Source organism: Oncorhynchus mykiss, chromosome 14 (genome assembly GCF_057628025.1).
Source record: "Oncorhynchus mykiss isolate SJ-2025 chromosome 14, ASM5762802v1, whole genome shotgun sequence".
Classification (NCBI taxonomy): Eukaryota; Metazoa; Chordata; class Actinopteri; order Salmoniformes; family Salmonidae; genus Oncorhynchus; species Oncorhynchus mykiss.
Window position 1 is genome coordinate 41,368,114 of NC_143035.1, and position 21,887 is coordinate 41,390,000.

Below are 21,887 nucleotides of genomic sequence, written 5' to 3' on the forward strand. Positions count from 1 at the left end.
CGGTTTTCCCCACTAAGCATTGAGTCGGAGTCAGAGCCTGAGCCTTCTCTGGTCTCTACCCTCCCGTTACGGGGTCTGAGACACTGAAGCCTCCCACCATTAGCTCTCACAAATTGAAAATCCTAGTCATTGGCGACTCCATTACCCGTAACAATAAACTTAAAACGAACCATCCAGCGATCATACACTGTTTACCGGGGGGCAGGGCTACCGACGTTAAGGCTAATCTGAAGATGGTGCTGGCTAAAGCTAAAACTGGCGAGTGTAGAGAGTATAGAGTTATTGTTATCCACGTCGACACCAACGATGTTAGGATGAAACAGTCAGATGTCACCAAGCGCAACATATCTTCAGCGTGTAAATCAGCTAGAAAGATGTGTCGGCATCGAGTAATTGTCTCTGGCCCCCTCCCAGTTAGGGGGAGTGATGAGCTCTACAGCAGAGTCACAACTCAATCACTGGTTGAAAACTGTTTTCTGCCCCTCCCAAAAGATTACATTTGAAGATAATTGGCCCTCTTTCTGGGACACACCCACAAACAGGACCAAGCCTGACCTGCTGAGGAGTGACGGACTCCATCCTAGCTGGAGGGTTGCTCTCATCTTATCTACGAACATAGACAGAGCTTTAACTCCCCTAGCTCCACAATGAGATAGGGTGCATGCCAGGCAGCAGGCTGTTAGCCAGCCTGCCAGTTTAGTGGAGTTTGCTACTAGCTAACTCGAAAGCCAAGTTAATTAACAGATCAGACCATTTTGAATCCCACCGTACCTTCTCCGCTGTGCAATCTGGTTTCAGAGCTGGTCACGGGTGCACCTCAGCCACGCTCAAGGTACTAAACGATATCATAACCGCCATCGATAAAAGACAGTACTGTGCAGCCATCTTCATCGACCTGGCCAAGGCTTTTGACTCTGTCAATCACCGTATTCTTATCGGCAGACTCAATGGCCTTGGTTTTTCTAATGACTGCCTCGCCTGGTTCACCAACTACTTTGCAGACAGAGTTCAGTGTGTCAAATCGGAGGGCATGTTGTCCGGACCTCTGGCAGTCTCTATGGGGGTGCCACAGGGTTCAATTCTCGGGCCGACTCTTTTCTCTGTATACATCAATGATGTCGCTCTTGCTGCGGGCAATTCCCTGATCCACCTCTACGCAGATGACACCATTCTGTATACTTCTGGCCCTTCCTTGGACACTGTGCTAACTAACCTCCAAACGAACTTCAATGCCATACAACACTCCTTCCGTGGCCTCCAATTGCTCTTAAACGCTAGTAAAATCAAATGCATGCTTTTCAACCGTTCGATGCCCTCACCCGCCCGCCCGACTAGCATCACCACCCGTTCCGACCTAGAATATGTCGACAACTACAAATACCTAGGTGTCTGGCTAGACTGTAAACTCTCCTTCCAGACTCATATTAAACATCAAAAATCAAAAATCAAATCTAGAATCGGCTTTCTATTTCACAACAAAGCATCCTTCACTCATGCTGCCAAACATACCCTTGTAAAACTGACTATCCTACCGATCCTTGACTTCGGCGATGTCATCTATAAAATAGCCTCCAACACTCTACTCAGCAAACTGGATGCAGTCCATCACAGTACCATCCGTTTTGTCACTAAAGCACCTTATACCACCCACCACTGCAACTTGTATGCTCTAGTCGGCTGTCCCTCGCTACATATTCGTCGCCAGACCCACTGGCTCCAGGTCATCTATAAGTCTATGCTAGGTAAAGCTCTGCCTTATCTCAGCTCACTGGTCACGATAACAACACCCACCCGTAGCACATGGTTCCAGCAGGTATATCTCATTGGTCATCCCCAAAGCCAACACCTCCTTTGGCTGCCTTTCCTTCCAGTTCTCTGGTAACGATAACAACACCCACCCGTAGCACATGGTTCCAGCAGGTACATCTCACTGCTCATCCCTAAAGCCAACACCTCCTTTGGTCGCCTTTCCTTCCAGTTCTCTGCTGCAAGTGACTGGAACGAATTGCAAAAATCGCTGAAGTTGGAGACTTTTATTTCCCTCACCAACTTCAAACATCAACTATCTCTCATGCCTTTGCACACACTGTATATAGACTTTTTTTCTACTGTGTCGTTGAAGATATCCCTCTAGTGGTGTGGGGGCTGTGCTTTGGCAAAGTGGGTGGGGTTATATCCTGCCTGTTTGGCCCTGTCCGGGGGTATCGTCGGACGGGGCCTCAGTGTCTCCTGACCACTACTGTCTCAGCCGCCAGTATTTATGCTGCAGTAGTTCATGTGTCGGGGGGCTAGGATCAGTCTGTTATGTCTGAAGTATTTATCCTGTCTTATCTGGTGTCCTGTGTGAATTTAAGTATGCTCTCTCTAATTCTCTCTTTCTTTCTCTCTCTTTGAGGACCTGAGCCCTAGGACCATGCCTCAGGACTACCTGGCATGATGACTCCTTGCTGTCCCCAGTCCACCTGGCCGTGCTTCTGCTCCAGTTTCAACTGTTCTGCCTCCGGCTATGGAACCCTGACCTGTTCACTGGACGTGCTACCTTGTCCCAGACCTGCTGATTTCAACTCTCTAGAGACAGCAGGAGCGGTAGAGATACTCTTAATGATCGGCTATGAAAAGCCAAGTGACATTTACTCCTGAGGTGCTGACCTGTTGCACCCTCGACAACTACTGTGATTATTATTATTTGACCCTGCTGGTCATCTATGAACATTTGAACATCTTGGCCATGTTCTGTTATAATCTCCACCCGGCACAGCCAGAAGAGGATTGGCCACCTCTCATACCCTGGTTCCTCTCTAGGTTTCTTCCTAGGTTTTGGCCTTTCTAGGGAGTTTTTCCTAGCCACCGTGCTTCTACACCTGCATTGCTTGCTGTTTGGGGTTTTAGGCTGGGTTTCTGTACAGCACTTTGAGATATCAGCTGACGTAAGAAGGGCTTTATAAATACATTTGATTTGATTTTATGTCTCTGGTCTTCAGATCTCAACATAGTTTTCTGATTACCTGTTTTTGACTACTGCAACACTGATTTTGTGCCTGCAAATTACAGATTGAGTCAATTGTTTTCAACGGGAGTCATCTGTTGATATGGTAATTGTCCATTATAAAAAGAAATCCCAATGTGGCAGCCTTTTTGTCATATGCAGCTCGTCCAAAAACAATAGTTTGAACTTTTGATAGAAAAACTGACAATTAATGAAAAAAAATGATTTCCTCCATGTTCATGACTCTGTATGGCCGTAGGATGAGGGAATATTTAAGAGCTTACCTCATCAAAGCAAACACATAAACACAGTTGTATGTTGTAGATGTTGACGAGGATGTAGCTGTAACTAACCAGGCCAGGCCTGGGGGGCTGTAGTGGGGGTTAGCGTAGCTGTAACTAACCAGGCCAGGCCTGGGGGGCTGTTGTGGGGGTTAGCATAACTGTAACTAACCAGGCCAGGCCTGGGGGGCTGTTGTGGGGGTTAGCGTAGCTGTAACTAACCAGGCCAGGCCTGGGGGGCTGTAGTGGGGGTTAGCGTAGCTATAACTAACCAGACCAGGCCTGGGGGGCTGTAGTGGGGGTTAGCGTAGCTATAACTAACCAGACCAGGCCTGGGGGGCTGTAGTGGGGGTTAGCGTAGCTGTAACTAACCAGGCCAGGCCTGGGGGGCTGTTGTGGGGGTTAGCGTAGCTGTAAATAACCAGGTCAGGACTGGGGGGGCTGTTGTGGGGGTTAGCACAGTGCACATTGGGGAGGAAGTGTGTTGTATCCCTGAGTAACATCCCTGACATCCCCCTGCCAGTCACCCAGCGAGGATGCACCTCTCAACCACGTCCTGTTTCCTCTTGCAAGGGTCAGAGGTCACACAAACACACTGACAGGAGGGAGGGTTGGGGATTAGGCCTGCAGCCTTCTAGCTAGGTAACTAACCGGCCCCTGGGGGGGTTATGGTTAGCACTGTGCAGGATGGCCAGAACCGGGACAGTAGGGGTGGTGCCTCCAGACTGCTGCTAGGGGGTACAGAGATCAGAGATCAGACCTCCAGACTGCTGCTAGGGGGTACAGAGATCAGAGATCAGACCTCCAGACTGCTGCTAGGGGGTACAGATATCAGAGATCAGACCTCCAGACTGCTGTTAGGGGGTACAGAGATCAGAGATCAGACCTCCAGACTGCTGCTAGGGGGTACAGTGATCAGAGATCAGACCTCCAGTCTGCTGTTAGGGGGTACAGTGATCAGAGATCAGACCTCCAGACTGCTGCTAGGGGGTACAGAGATCAGAGATCAGACCTCCAGACTGCTGCTAGGGGGTACAGAGATCAGAGATCAGACCTCCAGGCTGCTGTTAGGGGGTACAGAGATCAGAGATCAGACCTCCAGACTGCTGCTAGGGGGTACAGAGATCAGACCTCCAGACTGCTGCTAGGGGGTACAGAGATCAGAGATCAGACCTCCAGACTGCTGTTAGGGGGTACAGAGATCAGAGATCAGATCTCCAGACTGCTGCTAGGGGGTACAGAGATCAGAGATCAGACCTCCAGACTGCTGTTAGGGGGTACAGATATCAGAGATCAGATCTCCAGACTGCTGCTAGGGGGTACAGAGATCAGAGATCAGACCTCCAGACTGCTGTTAGGGGGGTACAGAGATCAGAGATCAGACCTCCAGACTGCTGCTAGGGGGTACAGTGATCAGAGATCAGACCTCCAGTCTGCTGTTAGGGGGTACAGTGATCAGAGATCAGACCTCCAGACTGCTGCTAGGGGGTACAGAGATCAGAGATCAGACCTCCAGACTGCTGCTAGGGGGTACAGAGATCAGAGATCAGACCTCCAGGCTGCTGTTAGGGGGTACAGAGATCAGAGATCAGACCTCCAGACTGCTGCTAGGGGGTACAGAGATCAGACCTCCAGACTGCTGCTAGGGGGTACAGAGATCAGAGATCAGACCTCCAGACTGCTGTTAGGGGGTACAGAGATCAGAGATCAGATCTCCAGACTGCTGCTAGGGATAGATGCTATTGTTACCATGGTTAGTATTGTTAGCATGGTTAGTATTGTTAGCATGGTTAGTATTGCTAGCATGGTTAGTATTGTTAGCATGGTTAGTATTGTTACCATGGTTAGTATTGTTAGCATGGTTAGTATTGTTAGCATGATTAGTATTGTTAGCATGGTTAGTATTGTTAGCATGGTTAGTATTGTTACCATGGCTAGTATTGTTAGCATGGTTAGTATTGCCTGCCCCTCATGTCTCAGAGTCTTCCCCTAAAACCTCAGACTTATGATTCACTCAAGAATCCACAGTAAACCGAAATAACATGCATTGTTGAAACCAACAAACAACCAGATGTTTTCCTTGTTGTTATTGGTTGTGGTTTGTTATAGTGTGTTAGCCCTGTGACGAGGTATTACAGAAACAGACAGACAACAGACAGCTAGATGAACAAGTGTGTTTGTGTCTGTACCTCTGTCTGTTAGCCCTGGGAATCCAAGGGTGTGTCTGTACCTCTGTCTGTTAGCCCTGGGAACCCAGGGGTGTGTCTGTACCTCTGTCTGTTAGCCCTGGGAACCCAGTGGTGTGTCTGTACCTCTGTCTGTTAGCCCTGGGAATCCAAGGGTGTGTCTGTACCTCTGTCTGTTAGCCCTGGGAACCCAAGGGTGTGTCTGTACCTCTGTCTGTTAGCCCTGCATTCAGTCACAATGTGGTTGAGTGACACTGGTGGTACTGGCTGGCTCCAGGGAGGGACTGAGGAAGACGAGGAGCTGGCTGGCTCCAGGGAGAGACTGAGGAAGACGAGGAGCTGGCTGGCTCCAGGGAGAGACTGAGGAAGATGTGCTGCTAGCTGGCTCCAGGGAAAGACTGAGGAAGATGTGCTGCTGGCTGGCTCCAGGGAGAGACTGAGGAAGATGTGCTGCTAGCTGGCTCCAGGGAGAGACTGAGGAAGATGTGCTGCTAGCTGGCTCCAGGGAGAGACTGAGGAAGATGTGCTGCTGGCTGGCTCCAGGGAGAGACTGAGGAAGATGTGCTGCTAGCTGGCTCCAGGGAGAGACTGAGGAAGATGTGCTGCTAGCTGGCTCCAGGGAGAGACTGAGGGTCACTGTGGTGCTGCTAGCTGGCTCCAGGGAGAGACTGAGGAAGAGGAGGAGCTGGCTGGCTCCAGGGAGAGACTGAGGAAGACGAGGAGCTGGCTGGCTACAGGGAGAGACTGAGGAAGACAAGGAGCTGGCTGCCTCCAGGGAGAGACTGAGGGTCACTGTGGTGCTGCTAGCTGGCTCCAGTGAGAGACTGAGGAAGATGTGCTGCTAGCTGGCTCCAGGGAGAGACTGAGGGTCACTGTGGTGCTGCCAGCTGGCTCCAGGGAGAGACTGAGGGTCACTGTGGTGCTGCTATCTGGCTACATGGAGAGACTGAGGGTCACTGTGGTGCTGCTAGCTGGCTCCAGGGAGAGACTGAGGAAGATGTGCTGCTGGCTGGCTACAGGGAGAGAATGAGGAAGACGTGTTGCCACATCAACACGCTGGTCCTATTCCCTTCGTAGTGTTCTGTTAAATAAAGGTTATATAAATCAAATCAAATACTGCTTTGGACCAGAGCCCATTGCACTTTATATGGGATAGGGTGCCATTTGGCATAAACACACTGTCTAACTTGATTTTTGTCTGTGGTTCAGACTGTGTCTGTGTCTGTGGTTCCTCTCATACTGCAAGGGACTGTGTCTGTGGTTCCTCTCATACTGCAGGGGACTGTGTCTGTGTCTGTGGTTGCTCTCATACTGCAGGGGACTGTGTCTGTGTCTGTGTCTGTGGTTCCTCTCATACTGCAGGGGACTGTGTCTGTGTCTGTGGTTCCTCTCATACTGTAGGGGACTGGATCTGTGTCTGTGGTTCCTCTCATACTGCAGGGGACTGTGTCTGTGTCTGTGGTTCCTCTCATACTGCAGGGGACTGTGTCTGTGTCTGTGGTTCCTCTCATACTGTAGGGGACTGGATCTGTGTCTGTGGTTCCTCTCATACTGCAGGGGACTGTGTCTGTGGTTCCTCTCATACTGCAGGGGACTGTGTCTGTGGTTCCTCTCATACTGCAGGGGAATGTGTCTGTGGTTCCTCTCATACTGCAGGGGACTGTGTCTGTTGTTCCTCTCATACTGCAGGGACTGTGTCTGTGGTTCCTCTCATACTGCAGGGGAGTGTGTCTGTGTCTGTGGTTCCTATCATACTGCAAGGGACTGTGTCTGTGGTTCCTCTCATACTGCAGGGGACTGTGTCTGTGTCTGTGGTTGCTCTCATACTGCGGGGGACTGTGTCTGTGTCTGTGGTTCCTCACATACTGCAGGGGACTGTGTCTGTGGTTCCTGTCATACTGCAGGGGACTGTGTCTGTGGTTGCTCTCATACTGCAGGGGACTGTGTCTGTGGTTCCTCTCATACTGCAGGGGACTGGATATTTTGTCTGTGTCCAAAACGGCCTCCTATTCCCTATGTAGTGCAATTCTATTTTTTCTATTGTGTTATTGACTGTACGTTTGTTTATTCCATGTGTAACTCTGTGTTGTTTGTGTCGAACTGCTTTGCTTTATCTTGGCCAGGTCACAGTTGTTAATGAGACCTTGTTCTCAACTGGCCTAACTGGTTAAATAAAGGTGTTCTCAACTGGCCTACCTGGTTAAATAAAGGTGTTCTCAACTGGTCTACCTGGTTAAATAAAGGTGTTCTCAACTGGCCTACCTGGTTAAATAAAGGTGTTCTCAACTGGCCTACCTGGTTAAATAAAGGTGTTCTCAACTGGCCTACCTGGTTAAATAAAGGTGTTCTCAACTGGTCTACCTGGTTAAATAAAGGTGTTCTCATAATAACACACTACAGTCTCATAATAACACACCACAGTCTCATAATAACACCGCAGTCTCATAATAACACACCGCAGTCTCATAATAACACACTACAGCCTCATAATAACACACCACAGTCTCATAATAACACACCACAGTCTCATAATAACACACTACAGTCTCATAATAACACACCACAGTCTCATAATAACACACTACAGTCTCATAATAACACACCACAGTCTCATAATAACACCACAGTCTCATAATAACACACTGCAGTCTCATAATAACACACTACAGCCTCATAATAACACACCACAGTCTCATAATAACACACCACAGTCTCATAATAACACACTACAGTCTCATAATAACACACTACAGTCTCATAATAACACACCACAGTCTCATAATAACACACTACAGTCTCATAATAACACACCACAGTCTCATAATAACACTACAGTCTCATAATAACACACCACAGTCTCATAATAACACACTACAGCCTCATAATAACACACCACAGTCTCATAATAACACACCACAGTCTCATAATAACACACTACAGTCTCATAATAACACACTACAGTCTCATAATAACACACTACAGTCTCATAATAACACTACAGTCTCATAATAACACACCACAGTCTCATAATAACACACCACAGTCTCATAATGACACACCACAGTCTCATAATAACACACCACAGTCTCATAATAACACTACAGTCTCATAATAACACACCACAGTCTCATAATAACACACCACAGTCTCATAATAACACACCACAGTCTCATAATAACACACCGCAGTCTCATAATAACACACCGCAGTCTCATAATGACACACCGCAGTCTCATAATAACACACCACAGTCTCATAATAACACACTACAGTCTCATAATAACACTACAGTCTCATAATAACACACCACAGTCTCATAATAACACACCACAGTCTCATAATGACACACCGCAGTCTCATAATAACACACCACAGTCTCATAATAACACACTACAGTCTCATAATAACACACCACAGTCTCATAATAACACACCACAGTCTCATAATAACACCAAAGTCTCATAATAACACACTACAGTCTCATAATAACACACTACAGTCTCATAATAACACACCACAGTCTCATAATAACACACTACAGTCTCATAATAACACACCACAGTCTCATAATAACACACTACAGTCTCATAATAACACACTACAGCCTCATAATAACACACTACAGCCTCATAATAACACACCACAGTCTCATAATAACACACCACAGTCTCATAATAACACACTACAGTCTCATAATAACACACCACAGTCTCATAATAACAATTATTATAAATAATTTCAAATTCCTTATGTTAAGCAAATGGCCACATTTTCTAGTTTTTTATTTATTTACTGATAGCCGGTGTTACGCTCCAACTCAGACATCATTCACAAACTAAGCATGTGTTAAGTGAGTCCACCAGATCAGAGGCAGTAGGGATGACCAGGATGTTCTCTTGATAAGTGTGTGAATTAGACAATTTTCCTGTCCTGCTAAGGATTCAAAATGTAACAGGTACATCTGGTTGTCAGGGAAAATGTAAGGAGTAAAAAGCACATCATTTTCTTCAGGAATGTAGTGAAGGTAAAGTAAAAGTAGTCAAAAATATAAATCGTAAAGTACAGATACCCAAAAAAACTACTTAAGTAGTACTTTAAAGTATTTTTACTTAATTAAGTACATTACATCACTGCCTGTATGTCTGTGTGTGTTTGTGTTAGTTTGTGAGCAAGCCTGCATGTCTGTGTGTGTGTGTGTTAGTTTGTGAGCAAGCCTGCATGTCTGTGTGTGTGTGTGTTAGTTTGTGAGCAAGCCTGCATGCCTGTGTGTGTTTGTGTTAGTTTGTGAGCAAGCCTGCATGTCTGTGTGTGTGTGTGTTAGTTTGTGAGCAAGCCTGCATGCCTGTGTGTGTGTGTTAGTTTGTGAGCAAGCCTGCATGTCTGTGTGTGTGTGTGTTAGTTTGTGAGCAAGCCTGCATGTCTGTGTGTGTGTGTGTTAGTTTGTGAGCAAGCCTGCATGTCTGTGTGTGTGTGTGTTAGTTTGTGAGCAAGCCTGCATGTCTGTGTGTGTGTGTGTGTTAGTTTGTGAGCAAGCCTGCATGTCTGTGTGTGTGTGTGTTAGTTTGTGAGCAAGCCTGCATGTCTGTGTGTGTGTGTGTGTTAGTTTGTGAGCAAGCCTGCATGCCTAGGTGTGTGTGTGTTAGTTTGTGAGCAAGCCTGCATGCCTAGGTGTGTGTGTGTGTTAGTTTGTGAGCAAGCCTGCACGCCTAGGTGTGTGTGTGTTAGTTTGTGAGCAAGCCTGCATGCCTAGGTGTGTGTGTTTTACTACAGAGGTTTCTCATTTCCAGATGTCCTGTATCTTACTCTAACATAAAGCTGATAGCAGGCCTGTATCACGTTTCAGGGAATACCCAGATGCAGACAGTGTTGAAGCAACAAAAGTTTATTACTAAAACAGGGTTCAGGCAAAACGACAGGTCAAAGGCAGGCAGAGGTCAGTAATCCAGACCAGAGTCCAAAAGGTACAGAACGGCAGGCAGTCTCACGATCAGGGCAGGCAGAGGTCAATAATCCAGACCAGAGTCCAAAAGGTACAGAACGGCAGGCAGGCTCAGGGTCAGGGCAGGCAGTCTCAGTAATCCAGATCGGAGTCCATAAGGTACAGAACGACAGGCAGTCTCAGTAATCCAGACCAGAGTCCAAAAGGTACAGAACGGCAGGCAGGCTCAGGGTCAGGGCAGGCAGTCTCAGTAATCCAGACCAGAGTCCAAAATGTACAGAACGGCAGGCAGTCTCAGGGTCAGGGCAGGCAGTCTCAGTAATCCAGGGTGGTGTGACAAGGTACAGAACAGCAGGCTCAGGGTCAGGGCAGGCAGAATGTCAAAACCAGGAAAACTAGAAAACAGGGCCTAGAAACAGACAGGAGCAAGGGGGGAACCGCTGGTAGGCTTGATGAACAAAACTAACTGGCAACAGACAAACAGAGAACACAGGTATAAATACACTGGGGATAATGGGGAAGATGGGAGACACCTGGAGGGGGGTGGAGACAATCACAAAGACAGGTGAAACAGATCAGGGTGTGACACCTGGAGGGGGGTGGAGACAATCACAAAGACAGGTGAAACAGATCAGGTTTCCAGATGTCTTGTAAAACAAAGCGTGAATTAAAAGTACGAATCTCGGAGCATTGTAGCACCATTAGGTGCAAAAACTCGACGTACCCAGTTGCGGCCCACTTTTTGGAATTGAACCACTCGATTTCGTCCCTACGTTATATCAGCATCGAACACATCACCCTCCCTAGGAGAGGGGGGACCTCGACAATCTTTGGTAAAATGAGAGGCTGTCTGGATCTTTAATTAAAGACTCTTGCTCCCTTCAGTCTCAACGTAGACTTTGATCTGACTTTGATCTGAAGCCATTCTTGTGATTGTTATGATTTTGCTATAGTAAATGTTTGTAGGCTTATGTAGCTAAATTATATCTAAGATCGTACGCTATCCATTCATGTTCATGGTATGTTGTTTTTATATCTGAGAATTAACCAATGATATCAGGCCACACCCGGACATGATTACAGACACCTGTGTGTATCCTTTGACACGATATAAACTAGTGACCCTGCAGTGTTTGTTATTATACCCAGATGAAGACAGCTTGTCTGTCCAAATGTTGGTTTTTAGGTTATTCAATTATTGCATCTGAGATCCTAGAGTGTTCGACTGTCCTTTAATTTTTCAACTGTATCTTCCTCTAACATAAGGCTGATAGCAAGCTTGAACTGTGTCCCAAATGGCACCCTATTCACTATTCCCTATGCCCTATGTTGGGCTCTGGTCACACAGCACTGGGCCGGCACTTAACACATGTTTCCCGTTCACACCCCAACCAGTCCCTGTAGAGGAGGGCTGGTGGAGAGGAGGAGGAGGAAGAGGAGAGAAGACGGGGAGGATGAGAGGGAGAGAGGAGAGGGGGAGGAGAATAAGAGGAGAGGGGGAGGAGGAGGGGGGGATTAAGAGAGAAGGAGGAGAGAAAAGGGGGGGAAGGAGAGGAGAAGGGGGGGTGAGGGGAGGAGGAGAGAAGAGGAAGAGGAGAGAAGAGGAGGAGGTGAAGGAGGAGAGGAGAAGGGGAAGAGGTGAAGGAGAAGAGGAGAGATGCTTATTCCCAAAAGCCTTGTGCGTGTGTGTGCGTGCGTGCAAGCATGTGTGTGTGTTTGTGTGTCCGGTGTGTGTGTGTGTTGAGTGGAAGTGATACCGATGGTCACTCTGTTTACCGCCTGTCTGTAAGAGTAGGGGTGTGTGTGTGTGTGTGTACGTGTGTGTGTGTGTGTGTGTGTGTGTGTGTGTGTGTGTGTGTGTGTGTGTGTGTGTGTATGTCAGTTGTGTTATTGGGTGGAAACACCATGTTCTCATGCATGGAAGATAGTGATGGGAAGAAATATATAGCATCTCTGAGGGACTTAAAGATCTCTGAGGAACTTAAAGATCTCTGAGGGACTTAAAGATCTCTGAGGCTGAAATTGATATTGACAGACACTTTTGGCATGACCTTACCAGAATCCAATTGTACATTCTTAACCATTAAAACAAGTTTACAATTCTGCTAAAAAGTTATTGTTTTCATATGATCCTGAAATAAATGGAGGGGGACTGAATCAAGTCTATAATAATAAACTCCCATTAACTAATTTAAATGCCAGAAGGTTCAAGTTGTAATCGGGAAATTAGGAGGAGACTGAGTCAAGCATATTGCTTTCATTAACTCGTCTATTTATGTCTAAGGTTACAGTTAAAAATGGTGAATTGGTAAATGACTTGGATGAGAAGTGTTGAATTTCAAGAGAAGCAACAGTGACCTACCAGTTAAAGGAAGCAGTCTAACGTGGTAATAATATAGTGTTGGGATCACATCTTCACTCCAGGAAGGACATTTGTCATTCCTCTACGGTGACTGGAGGGCTTAGCCTAAGTTATTAACGAGAGTTGTGTGTGTGTGTGTGTGTGTGTGTGTGTGTGTGTGTGTGTGTGTGTGTGTGTGTGTGTGTGTGTGTGTGTGTGTGTGTGTGTGTGTGTGCGTATGTACGTGTGTGTCCAATGTGCCCGTCCCAGTAAAATTATTGTGGTGTCCATTCAGGTCTTGCTGAATCCTTTTGTTTTTTAACAGGAAAAGAGAAAAACGCTTTTTTCCCCCTCTCTCTCTCTCTCCTCTATTTCACCCATGCACATCCTCCTCGCGTGGTTCTGGTGACAGAGTCACGGTTTCCCGGTTCCACAGCAAGCGCACCTGAGTTTGTCCCATTCAACTCACAGACTTTTTTTTACTTTCCTCCTTTCTCCCTGCACTCATCAACACCTCAAACACGCGACGTTTTGTAGTAAAATAATCATCGGTTAAACCTTCGCAGAACTGGAGAACTGGAAATGAAGAGAGATTTGGCGTGTTTCTGTCGGATTTGGGTTGGGATCGTTGCTGCTTCAGGTAAGTGGAGAAAGACGTTTTGTTTGATTATCAGACCGTTTTTGAATAGCTGCACGCAGCAGCTAACAGCGGCAACAAGTTGGGGGAGGGAGGTGTGGGGATTCGGATAGCATCTTTATCGTGTGTTGATCAGAGTTTTGTAACAGATGTTGAATAGAATAATAATAACCAATTATTTTTTTAACAATAGTTAAATAGTTTTTCCTGTTAGTTTTAATTAGCAAAAAGTTACTCAACCGGACGACTTGATTGTCATATTAATTGACATTACAGTCTGATATGACAGAAGTTTGATAAGTCAAAAATCATCCTAAAATACAGATTGAGTTATAAAGTAGATGTGATCCTTTCCTAAATGCGCAGAGAAAATTCCTTTTGAAATATAGCTCTAACTCTAAAACTACGGGTCCATCTGAATATGACGCTGTCATACTTCATCTATCGACCTAACTCAGGGTTTTTTCTTATTCATTGTTTTTTTTATTTAAACAATCGCTTTTAAAAGTACGATTGCTTACTTGTGAATGAATGGGAAAACAGCTTTGGCTCCGGACCACGATGTGATGGTCTGTGGAGAAAGATACATTCATTAGATACAGGATGGTTTAGTGTCATTATAAAACGCACCGTCACTAGGGGGAGTCTTGGGGTGCGTCCAAATGAAACCCTATTACCTATCATAGTGCACTGCTTCTGGCCAGAACTCTATGGGCCCTGGTCAAATGGCCAAAAGTAGTGTACTATGTAGGGAATAGGGTTTAGTTTGGGAGGCAACCCTAGAGTACCAACATACCAGCCACAGGATAAATAGGGGGTTAGGGTCTGAGGAACCCGCAGCCTGGTTAGGGTCTGAGGAACCCTCAGCCTGGTTAGGGTCTGAGGAACCCTCAGCCTGGTTAGGGACTGAGGAACCCTCAGCCTGGTTAGGGTCTGAGGAACCCTCAGCCTGGTTAGGGTCTGAGGAACCCTCAGCCTGGTTAGGGTCTGAGTAACCCTCAGCCTGGTTAGGGTCTGAGTAACCCTCAGCCTGGTTAGGGTCTGAGGAACAGTCAGCCTGGTTAGGGTCTGAGTAACCCTCAGCCTGGTTAGGGACTGAGGAACCCTCAGCCTGGTTAGGGACTGAGGAACCCTCAGCCTGGTTAGGGTCTGAGGAACCCTCAGCCTGGTTAGGGACTGAGGAACCCTCAGGCTGGTTAGGGACTGAGGAACCCTCAGGCTGGTTAGGGTCTGAGGAACCCTCAGCCGGGTTAGGGACTGAGGAACCCTCAGCCTGGTTAGGGTCTGAGGAACCCTCAGCCTGGTTAGGGACTGAGGAACCCTCAGCCTGGTTAGGGACTGAGGAACCCTCAGCCTGGTTAGGGACTGAGGAACCCTCAGCCTGGTTAGGGACTGAGGAACCCTCAGCCTGGTTAGGGACTGAGGAACCCTCAGCCGGGTTAGGGACTGAGGAACCCTCAGGCTGGTTAGGGACTGAGGAACCCTCAGCCTGGTTAGGGACTGAGGAACCCTCAGCCTGGTTAGGGACTGAGGAACCCTCAGCCTGGTTAGGGACTGAGGAACCCTCAGCCTGGTTAGGGTCTGAGGAACAGTCAGCCTGGTTAGGGTCTGAGGAACCCTCAGCCTGGTTAGGGACTGAGGAACCCTCAGCCTGGTTAGGGACTGAGGAACCCTCAGCCGGGTTAGGGACTGAGGAACCCTCAGCCTGGTTAGGGTCTGAGGAACCCTCAGCCTGGTTAGGGTCTGAGGAACCCTCAGCCTGGTTAGGGACTGAGGAACCCTCAGGCTGGTTAGGGTCTGAGTAACCCTCAGCCTGGTTAGGGTCTGAGTAACCCTCAGCCTGGTTAGGGACTGAGGAACCCTCAGCCTGGTTAGGGTCTGAAGAACCCTCCGCCTGGTTAGGGACTGAGGAACCCTCAGCCTGGTTAGGGACTGAGGAACCCTCAGCCTGGTTAGGGTCTGAGTAACCCTCAGCCTGGTTAGGGACTGAGTAACCCTCAGCCTGGTTAGGGACTGAGGAACCCTCAGCCTGGTTAGGGACTGAGGAACCCTCAGCCTGGTTAGGGACTGAGGAACCCTCCGCCTGGTTAGGGACTGAGGAACCCTCAGCCTGGTTAGGGACTGAGGAACCCTCAGCCTGGTTAGGGACTGAGGAACCCTCAGCCTGGTTAGGGACTGAGGAACCCTCAGCCTGGTTAGGGACTGAGTAACCCTCAGCCTGGTTCGGGTCTGAGGAACCCTCAGCCTGGTTAGGGACTGAGTAACCCTCAGCCTGGTTCGGGTCTGAGGAACCCTCAGCCTGGTTAGGGACTGAGGAACCCTCAGCCTGGTTACCAGTAGTAGGTTTCATTAAATGAACCGACTGTTTTACATATAAAATATATATACCCGTATTTATATGTTTTTACATTGTAAATGTGTCTGTAAGTATGTCTCTGTTAACCTGTGTTAAATGCAGTATTGATTGGTGTTGAACAGCGGATCATTTGGGCTCCCGAGTGGCCCAGCGGTCTAAAGCACTGCATCTCAGTGCTAGAGGCGTCACTACAGACCCCCTGGTTTGAATCCAGGCTGTATCACAACCGGCTGTGATTGGGAGTTCCCATAGGGTGGCGCGCAATTGGCCCAGCATCGTCCGGGTTTGGCCGGTGTAGTCCGTTATTGTTAATTAAGAATTTGTTCTTAACTGACTTGCCTAGTTAAATAAATATGACATTTTTTTTTTTAAGTAAATAAGGCCAGAGAGAATACCAGGTGTCTGCTGGTGAACATACAGGTTGGAGTCATGAGCTTTATTCTTGTTCGTCATTGATTGATGTTGAATATGGTTTCTGTGTGTTTATGTTAGCCAGCAGGTTCAGCTCATGTTATATGGAGATGTGTCTGTAGCTCAACAAGCAGTGTGAAAGTTAGTCATTATTGATTGGTGTTGAACAGCTGTTCATGAAGACCAGAGAGGATAGCTCAACATCCTTGTTTAATTTCATTATTCTATCACTCGTCTCCTAATATGGCTCTAGTTGATCGAGTTGGAGGTTCCGTGTGTGTCAAATCAAATCAAATCAAATCAAATTTTATTTGTCACATACACATGGTTAGCAGATGGTAATGCGAGTGTAGCGAAATGCTTGTGCTTCTAGTTCCGACAATGCAGTAATAACAAGTAATCTAACTAACAATTCCAAAACTACTGTCTTGTACACAGTGTAAGGGGATAAAGAATATGTACATAAGGATATATGAATGAGTGATGGTACAGAGCAGCATAGGCAAGATACAGTAGATGGTATCGAGTACAGTATGTACAAATGAGATGAGTGGCATAGTATAAAGTGGCTAGTGATACATGTATTACATAAGGATACCGTCGATGATATAGAGTACAGTATATACGTATGCATATGAGATGAATAATGTAGGGTAAGTAACATTTATATAAGGTAGCATTGTTTAAAGTGGCTAGTGATATATTTACATCATTTCCCATCAATTCCCATTATTAAAGTGGCTGGAGTTGAGTCAGTGTCAGTGTGTTGGCAGCAGCCACTCAGTGTTAGTGGTGGCTGTTTAACAGTCTGATGGCCTTGAGATAGAAGCTGTTTTTCAGTCTCTCGGTCCCAGCTTTGATGCACCTGTACTGACCTCGCCTTCTGGATGATAGCGGGGTGAACAGGCAGTGGCTCGGGTGGTTGATGTCCTTGATGATCTTTATAGCCTTCCTGTGACATCGGGTGGTGTAGGTGTCCTGGAGGGCAGGTAGTTTGCCCCCGGTGATGCGTTGTGCAGACCTCACTACCCTCTGGAGAGCCTTACGGTTGAGGGCGGTGCAGTTGCCATACCAGGCGGTGATACAGCCCGCCAGGATGCTCTCGATTGTGCATCTGTAGAAGTTTGTGAGTGCTTTTGGTGACAAGCCGAATTTCTTCAGCCTCCTGAGGTTGAAGAGGCGCTGCTGCGCCTTCTTCCCGATGCTGTCTGTGTGAGTGGACCAATTCAGTTTGTCTGTGATGTGTATGCCGAGGAACTTAAAACTTGCTACCCGCTCCACTACTGTTCCATCGATGTGGATAGGGGGGTGTTCCCTCTGCTGTTTCCTGAAGTCCACAATCATCTCCTTAGTTTTGTTGACGTTGAGTGTGAGGTTATTTTCCTGACACCACACTCCGAGGGCCCTCACCTCCTCCCTGTAGGCCGTCTCGTCGTTGTTGGTAATCAAGCCTACCACTGTTGTGTCGTCCGCAAACTTGATGATTGAGTTGGAGGCGTGCGTGGCCACGCAGTCGTGGGTGAACAGGGAGTACAGGAGAGGGCTCAGAACGCACCCTTGTGGGGCCCCAGTGTTGAGGATCAGCGGGGAGGAGATGTTGTTGCCTACCCTCACCACCTGGGGGCGGCCCGTCAGGAAGTCCAGTACCCAGTTGCACAGGGCGGGGTCGAGACCCAGGGTCTCGAGCTTGATGACGAGCTTGGAGGGTATTATGGTGTTGAATGCCGAGCTGTAGTCGATGAACAGCATTCTCACATAGGTATTCCTCTTGTCCAGATGGGTTAGGGCAGTGTGCAGTGTGGTTGAGATTGCATCGTCTGTGGACCTATTTGGGCGGTAAGCAAATTGGAGTGGGTCTAGGGTGTCAGGTAGGGTGGAGGTGATATGGTCCTTGACTAGTCTCTCAAAGCACTTCATGATGACGGATGTGAGTGCTACGGGGCGGTAGTCGTTTAGCTCAGTTACCTTAGCTTTCTTGGGAACAGGAACAATGGTGGCCCTCTTGAAGCATGTGGGAACAGCAGACTGGTATAGGGATTGATTGAATATGTCCGTAAACACACCGGCCAGCTGGTCTGCGCATGCTCTGAGGGCGCGGCTGGGGATGCCGTCTGGGCCTGCAGCCTTGCGAGGGTTAACACGTTTAAATGTCTTACTCACCTCGGCTGCAGTGAAGGAGAGACCGCATGTTTTCGTTGCAGGCCGTGTCAGTGGCACTGTATTGTCCTCAAAGCGGGCAAAAAAGTTATTTAGTCTGCCTGGGAGCAAGACATCCTGGTCCGTGACTGGGCTGGATTTCTTCCTGTAGTCCGTGTTAGTCCCTAGCTGGGTGATTCTCATGAAATCCATTTTAAAATGTCTTGCTCCTACCTAGCTCCGACCTTGCTCAGACCTAGCCCCGGCCTAGCCCCGGCCTAGCCCAGATCTAGCCCCAACCTAGCCCAGACCTAGCCCAGGCCTAGCCCCGACCTAGCCCCGGCCTAGCCCAGACCTAGCCCCGGCCTAGCCCAGACCTAGCCCCGGCCTAGCCCCGACCTAGCCTCGACCTAGCTCCGACCTAGCCCAGACCTAGCCCAGACCTAGCCCCGGCCTAGCCCAGATCTAGCCCCAACCTAGCCCAGACCTAGCCCCGACCTAGCCCCAACCTAGCCCAGGACTAGCCCCGACCTAGCCCAGACCTAGCCCAGGACCTAGCCCAGACCTAGCCCAGACCTAGCTCCGACCTAGCCCCGACCTAGCCCAGACCTAGCCCTGACCTAGCCCTGACAAAGCCCCGACCTAGCCCTGACAAAGCCCCGACCTAGCCCTGACAAAGCCCCGACCTAGCTCCGACCTAGCCCCGACCTAGCCCAGACCTAGCCCTGACCTAGCCCTGACAAAGCCCTGACCTAGCCCTGACAAAGCCCCGACCTAGCCCCGACCAAGCCCAGACCTAGCCCCGACCTAGCCCCGACATAGTCCTGACCTAGCCCCGACATAGCCCTGACATAGCCCTGACCTAGCCCTGACCTAGCCCAGAACTAGCCCCGACCTTGCCCCGACCTAGCCCCGACCTAGCCCAGGACCTAGCCCAGGACTAGCCCCGACCTAGCCCAGACCTAGCCCCGACCTAGCCCTGACAAAGCCCCGACCTAGCCCAGACCTAGCCCCGACCTAGCCTTGACATAGCCCTGACCTAGCCCCGACATAGCCCTGACCTAGCCCTGACCTAGCCCAGAACTAGCCCCGACCTAGCCCCAACCTAGCCCCGACCTAGCCCCGACCTAGCCCAGGCCTAGCTCTGACCAGAAGAGAACAGAAAGGAACGAAATCCCCATCAGTCCACTGAGGACAGTCTCAGCCCAGCTCTCCTCACAACCAGGGTGGAGAGGAGATGTACTAATCCCCATCAGTCCCAGCTAGTAGAGGACCTATTAATCCCATCAGTCCCAGCTAGTAGAGGACCTATTAATCCCATCAATCCCAGCTAGTAGAGGACCTATTAATCCCATCAATCCCAGCTAGTAGAAGAGATGTATTAATCCCATCAGTCCCAGCTAGTAGAGAACCTATTAATCCCATCAGTCCCAGCTAGTAGAGGAGATGTATTAATCCCATCAGTCCCAGCTAGTAGAGGACCTATTAATCCCATCAGTCCCAGCTAGTAGAGGACCTATTAATCCCATCAGTCCCAGCTAGTAGAAGAGATGTATTAATCCCATCAGTCCCAGCTAGTAGAGGACCTATTAATCCCATCAGTCCCAGCTAGTAGAGGACCTATTAATCCCATCAGTCCCAGCTAGTAGAAGAGATGTATTAATCCCATCAGTCCCAGCTAGTAGAGAACCTATTAATCCCATCAGTCCCAGCTAGTAGAGAACCTATTAATCTCATCAGTCCCAGCTAGTAGAGAACCTATTAATCCCATCAGTCCCAGCTAGTAGAGGACCTATTAATCCCATCAGTCCCAGCTAGTAGAAGAGATGTATTAATCCCATCAGTCCCAGCTAGTAGAGGACCTATTAATCCCATCAATCCCAGCTAGTAGAGGACCTATTCATCCCATCAGTCCCAGCTAGTAGAGGACCTATTAATCCCATCAGTCCCAGCTAGTAGAAGAGATGTATTAATCCCATCAGTCCCAGCTAGTAGAGGACCTATTAATCCCATCAATCCCAGCTAGTAGAGGAGATGTATTAATCCCATCAGTCCCAGCTAGTAGAGAACCTATTAATCCCACCAGTCCCAGCTAGTAGAGAACCTATTAATCTCATCAGTCCCAGCTAGTAGAAGAGATGTATTAATCCCATCAGTCCCAGCTAGTAGAAGAGATGTATTAATCCCATCAGTCCCAGCTAGTAGAGAACCTATTAATCCCATCAGTCCCAGCTAGTAGAGAACCTATTAATCTCATCAGTCCCAGCTAGTAGAGAACCTATTAATCCCATCAGTCCCAGCTAGTAGAGGAGATGTATTAATCCCAACAGTCCCAGCTAGTAGAGAACCTATTAATCCCATCAGTCCCAGCTAGTAGAGAACCTATTAATCTCATCAGTCCCAGCTAGTAGAAGAGATGTATTAATCCCATCAGTCCCAGCTAGTAGAAGAGATGTATTAATCCCATCAGTCCCAGCTAGTAGAGAACCTATTAATCCCATCAGTCCCAGCTAGTAGAGAACCTATTAATCTCATCAGTCCCAGCTAGTAGAGAACCTATTAATCCCATCAGTCCCAGCTAGTAGAGGACCTATTAATCCCATCAGTCCCAGCTAGTAGAAGAGATGTATTAATCCCATCAGTCCCAGCTAGTAGAGGACCTATTAATCCCATCAATCCCAGCTAGTAGAGGACCTATTCATCCCATCAGTCCCAGCTAGTAGAGGACCTATTAATCCCATCAGTCCCAGCTAGTAGAAGAGATGTATTAATCCCATCAGTCCCAGCTAGTAGAGGACCTATTAATCCCATCAATCCCAGCTAGTAGAGGAGATGTATTAATCCCATCAGTCCCAGCTAGTAGAGAACCTATTAATCCCATCAGTCCCAGCTAGTAGAGAACCTATTAATCTCATCAGTCCCAGCTAGTAGAAGAGATGTATTAATCCCATCAGTCCCAGCTAGTAGAGGACCTATTAATCCCATCAATCCCAGCTAGTAGAGGACCTATTAATCCCATCAGTTCCAGCTAGTAGAGGACCTATTAATCCCATCAGTCCCAGCTAGTAGAAGAGATGTATTAATCCCATCAGTCCCAGCTAGTAGAGGACCTATTAATCCCATCAGTCCCAGCTGGTAGAGGAGATGTATTAATCCCCATCAGTCCCAGCTAGTAGAGGACCTATTAATCCCATCAATCCAAGCTAGTATAAGAGATGTATTAATCCCATCAGTCCCAGCTAGTAGAGGACCTATTAATCCCATCAATCCCAGCTAGTAGAGGACCTATTAATCCCATCAGTCCCAGCTAGTAGAGGACCTATTAATCCCATCAGTCCCAGCTAGTAGAGGAGATGTATTAATCCCCATCAGTCCCAGCTAGTAGAGAACCTATTAATCCCATCAGTCCCAGCTAGTAGAGGACCTATTAATCCCATCAATCCCAGCTAGTAGAGGAGATGTATTAATCCCATCAGTCCCAGCTAGTAGAGGACATATTAATCCCATCAGTCCCAGCTAGTAGAGAACCTATTAATCCCATCAGTCCCAGCTAGTAGAGGAGATGTATTAATCCCATCAGTCCCAGCTAGTAGAGAACCTATTAATCCCATCAG

The 21,887-nt window shown here is 48.0% G+C and overlaps 1 protein-coding gene across 2 annotated transcripts in view; it reads left to right on the top strand.

Moving 5' to 3' along the window:
* Nucleotides 1-12,941: 12,941 nt before the first annotated feature.
* LOC110487799 (vascular endothelial growth factor receptor 3) overlaps nucleotides 12,942-21,887 on the top strand; it is a 220,239-nt gene continuing 211,293 nt past the window's right edge. For both annotated transcript variants that reach the window (XM_090198927.1, XM_090198929.1), the window contains exon 1: nucleotides 12,942-13,373. In XM_090198927.1, coding sequence (XP_090055053.1) covers nucleotides 13,316-13,373 — 58 coding nt within the window. In that variant the 5' untranslated portion in view covers nucleotides 12,942-13,315. The remainder of the gene's footprint in view (nucleotides 13,374-21,887) is intronic.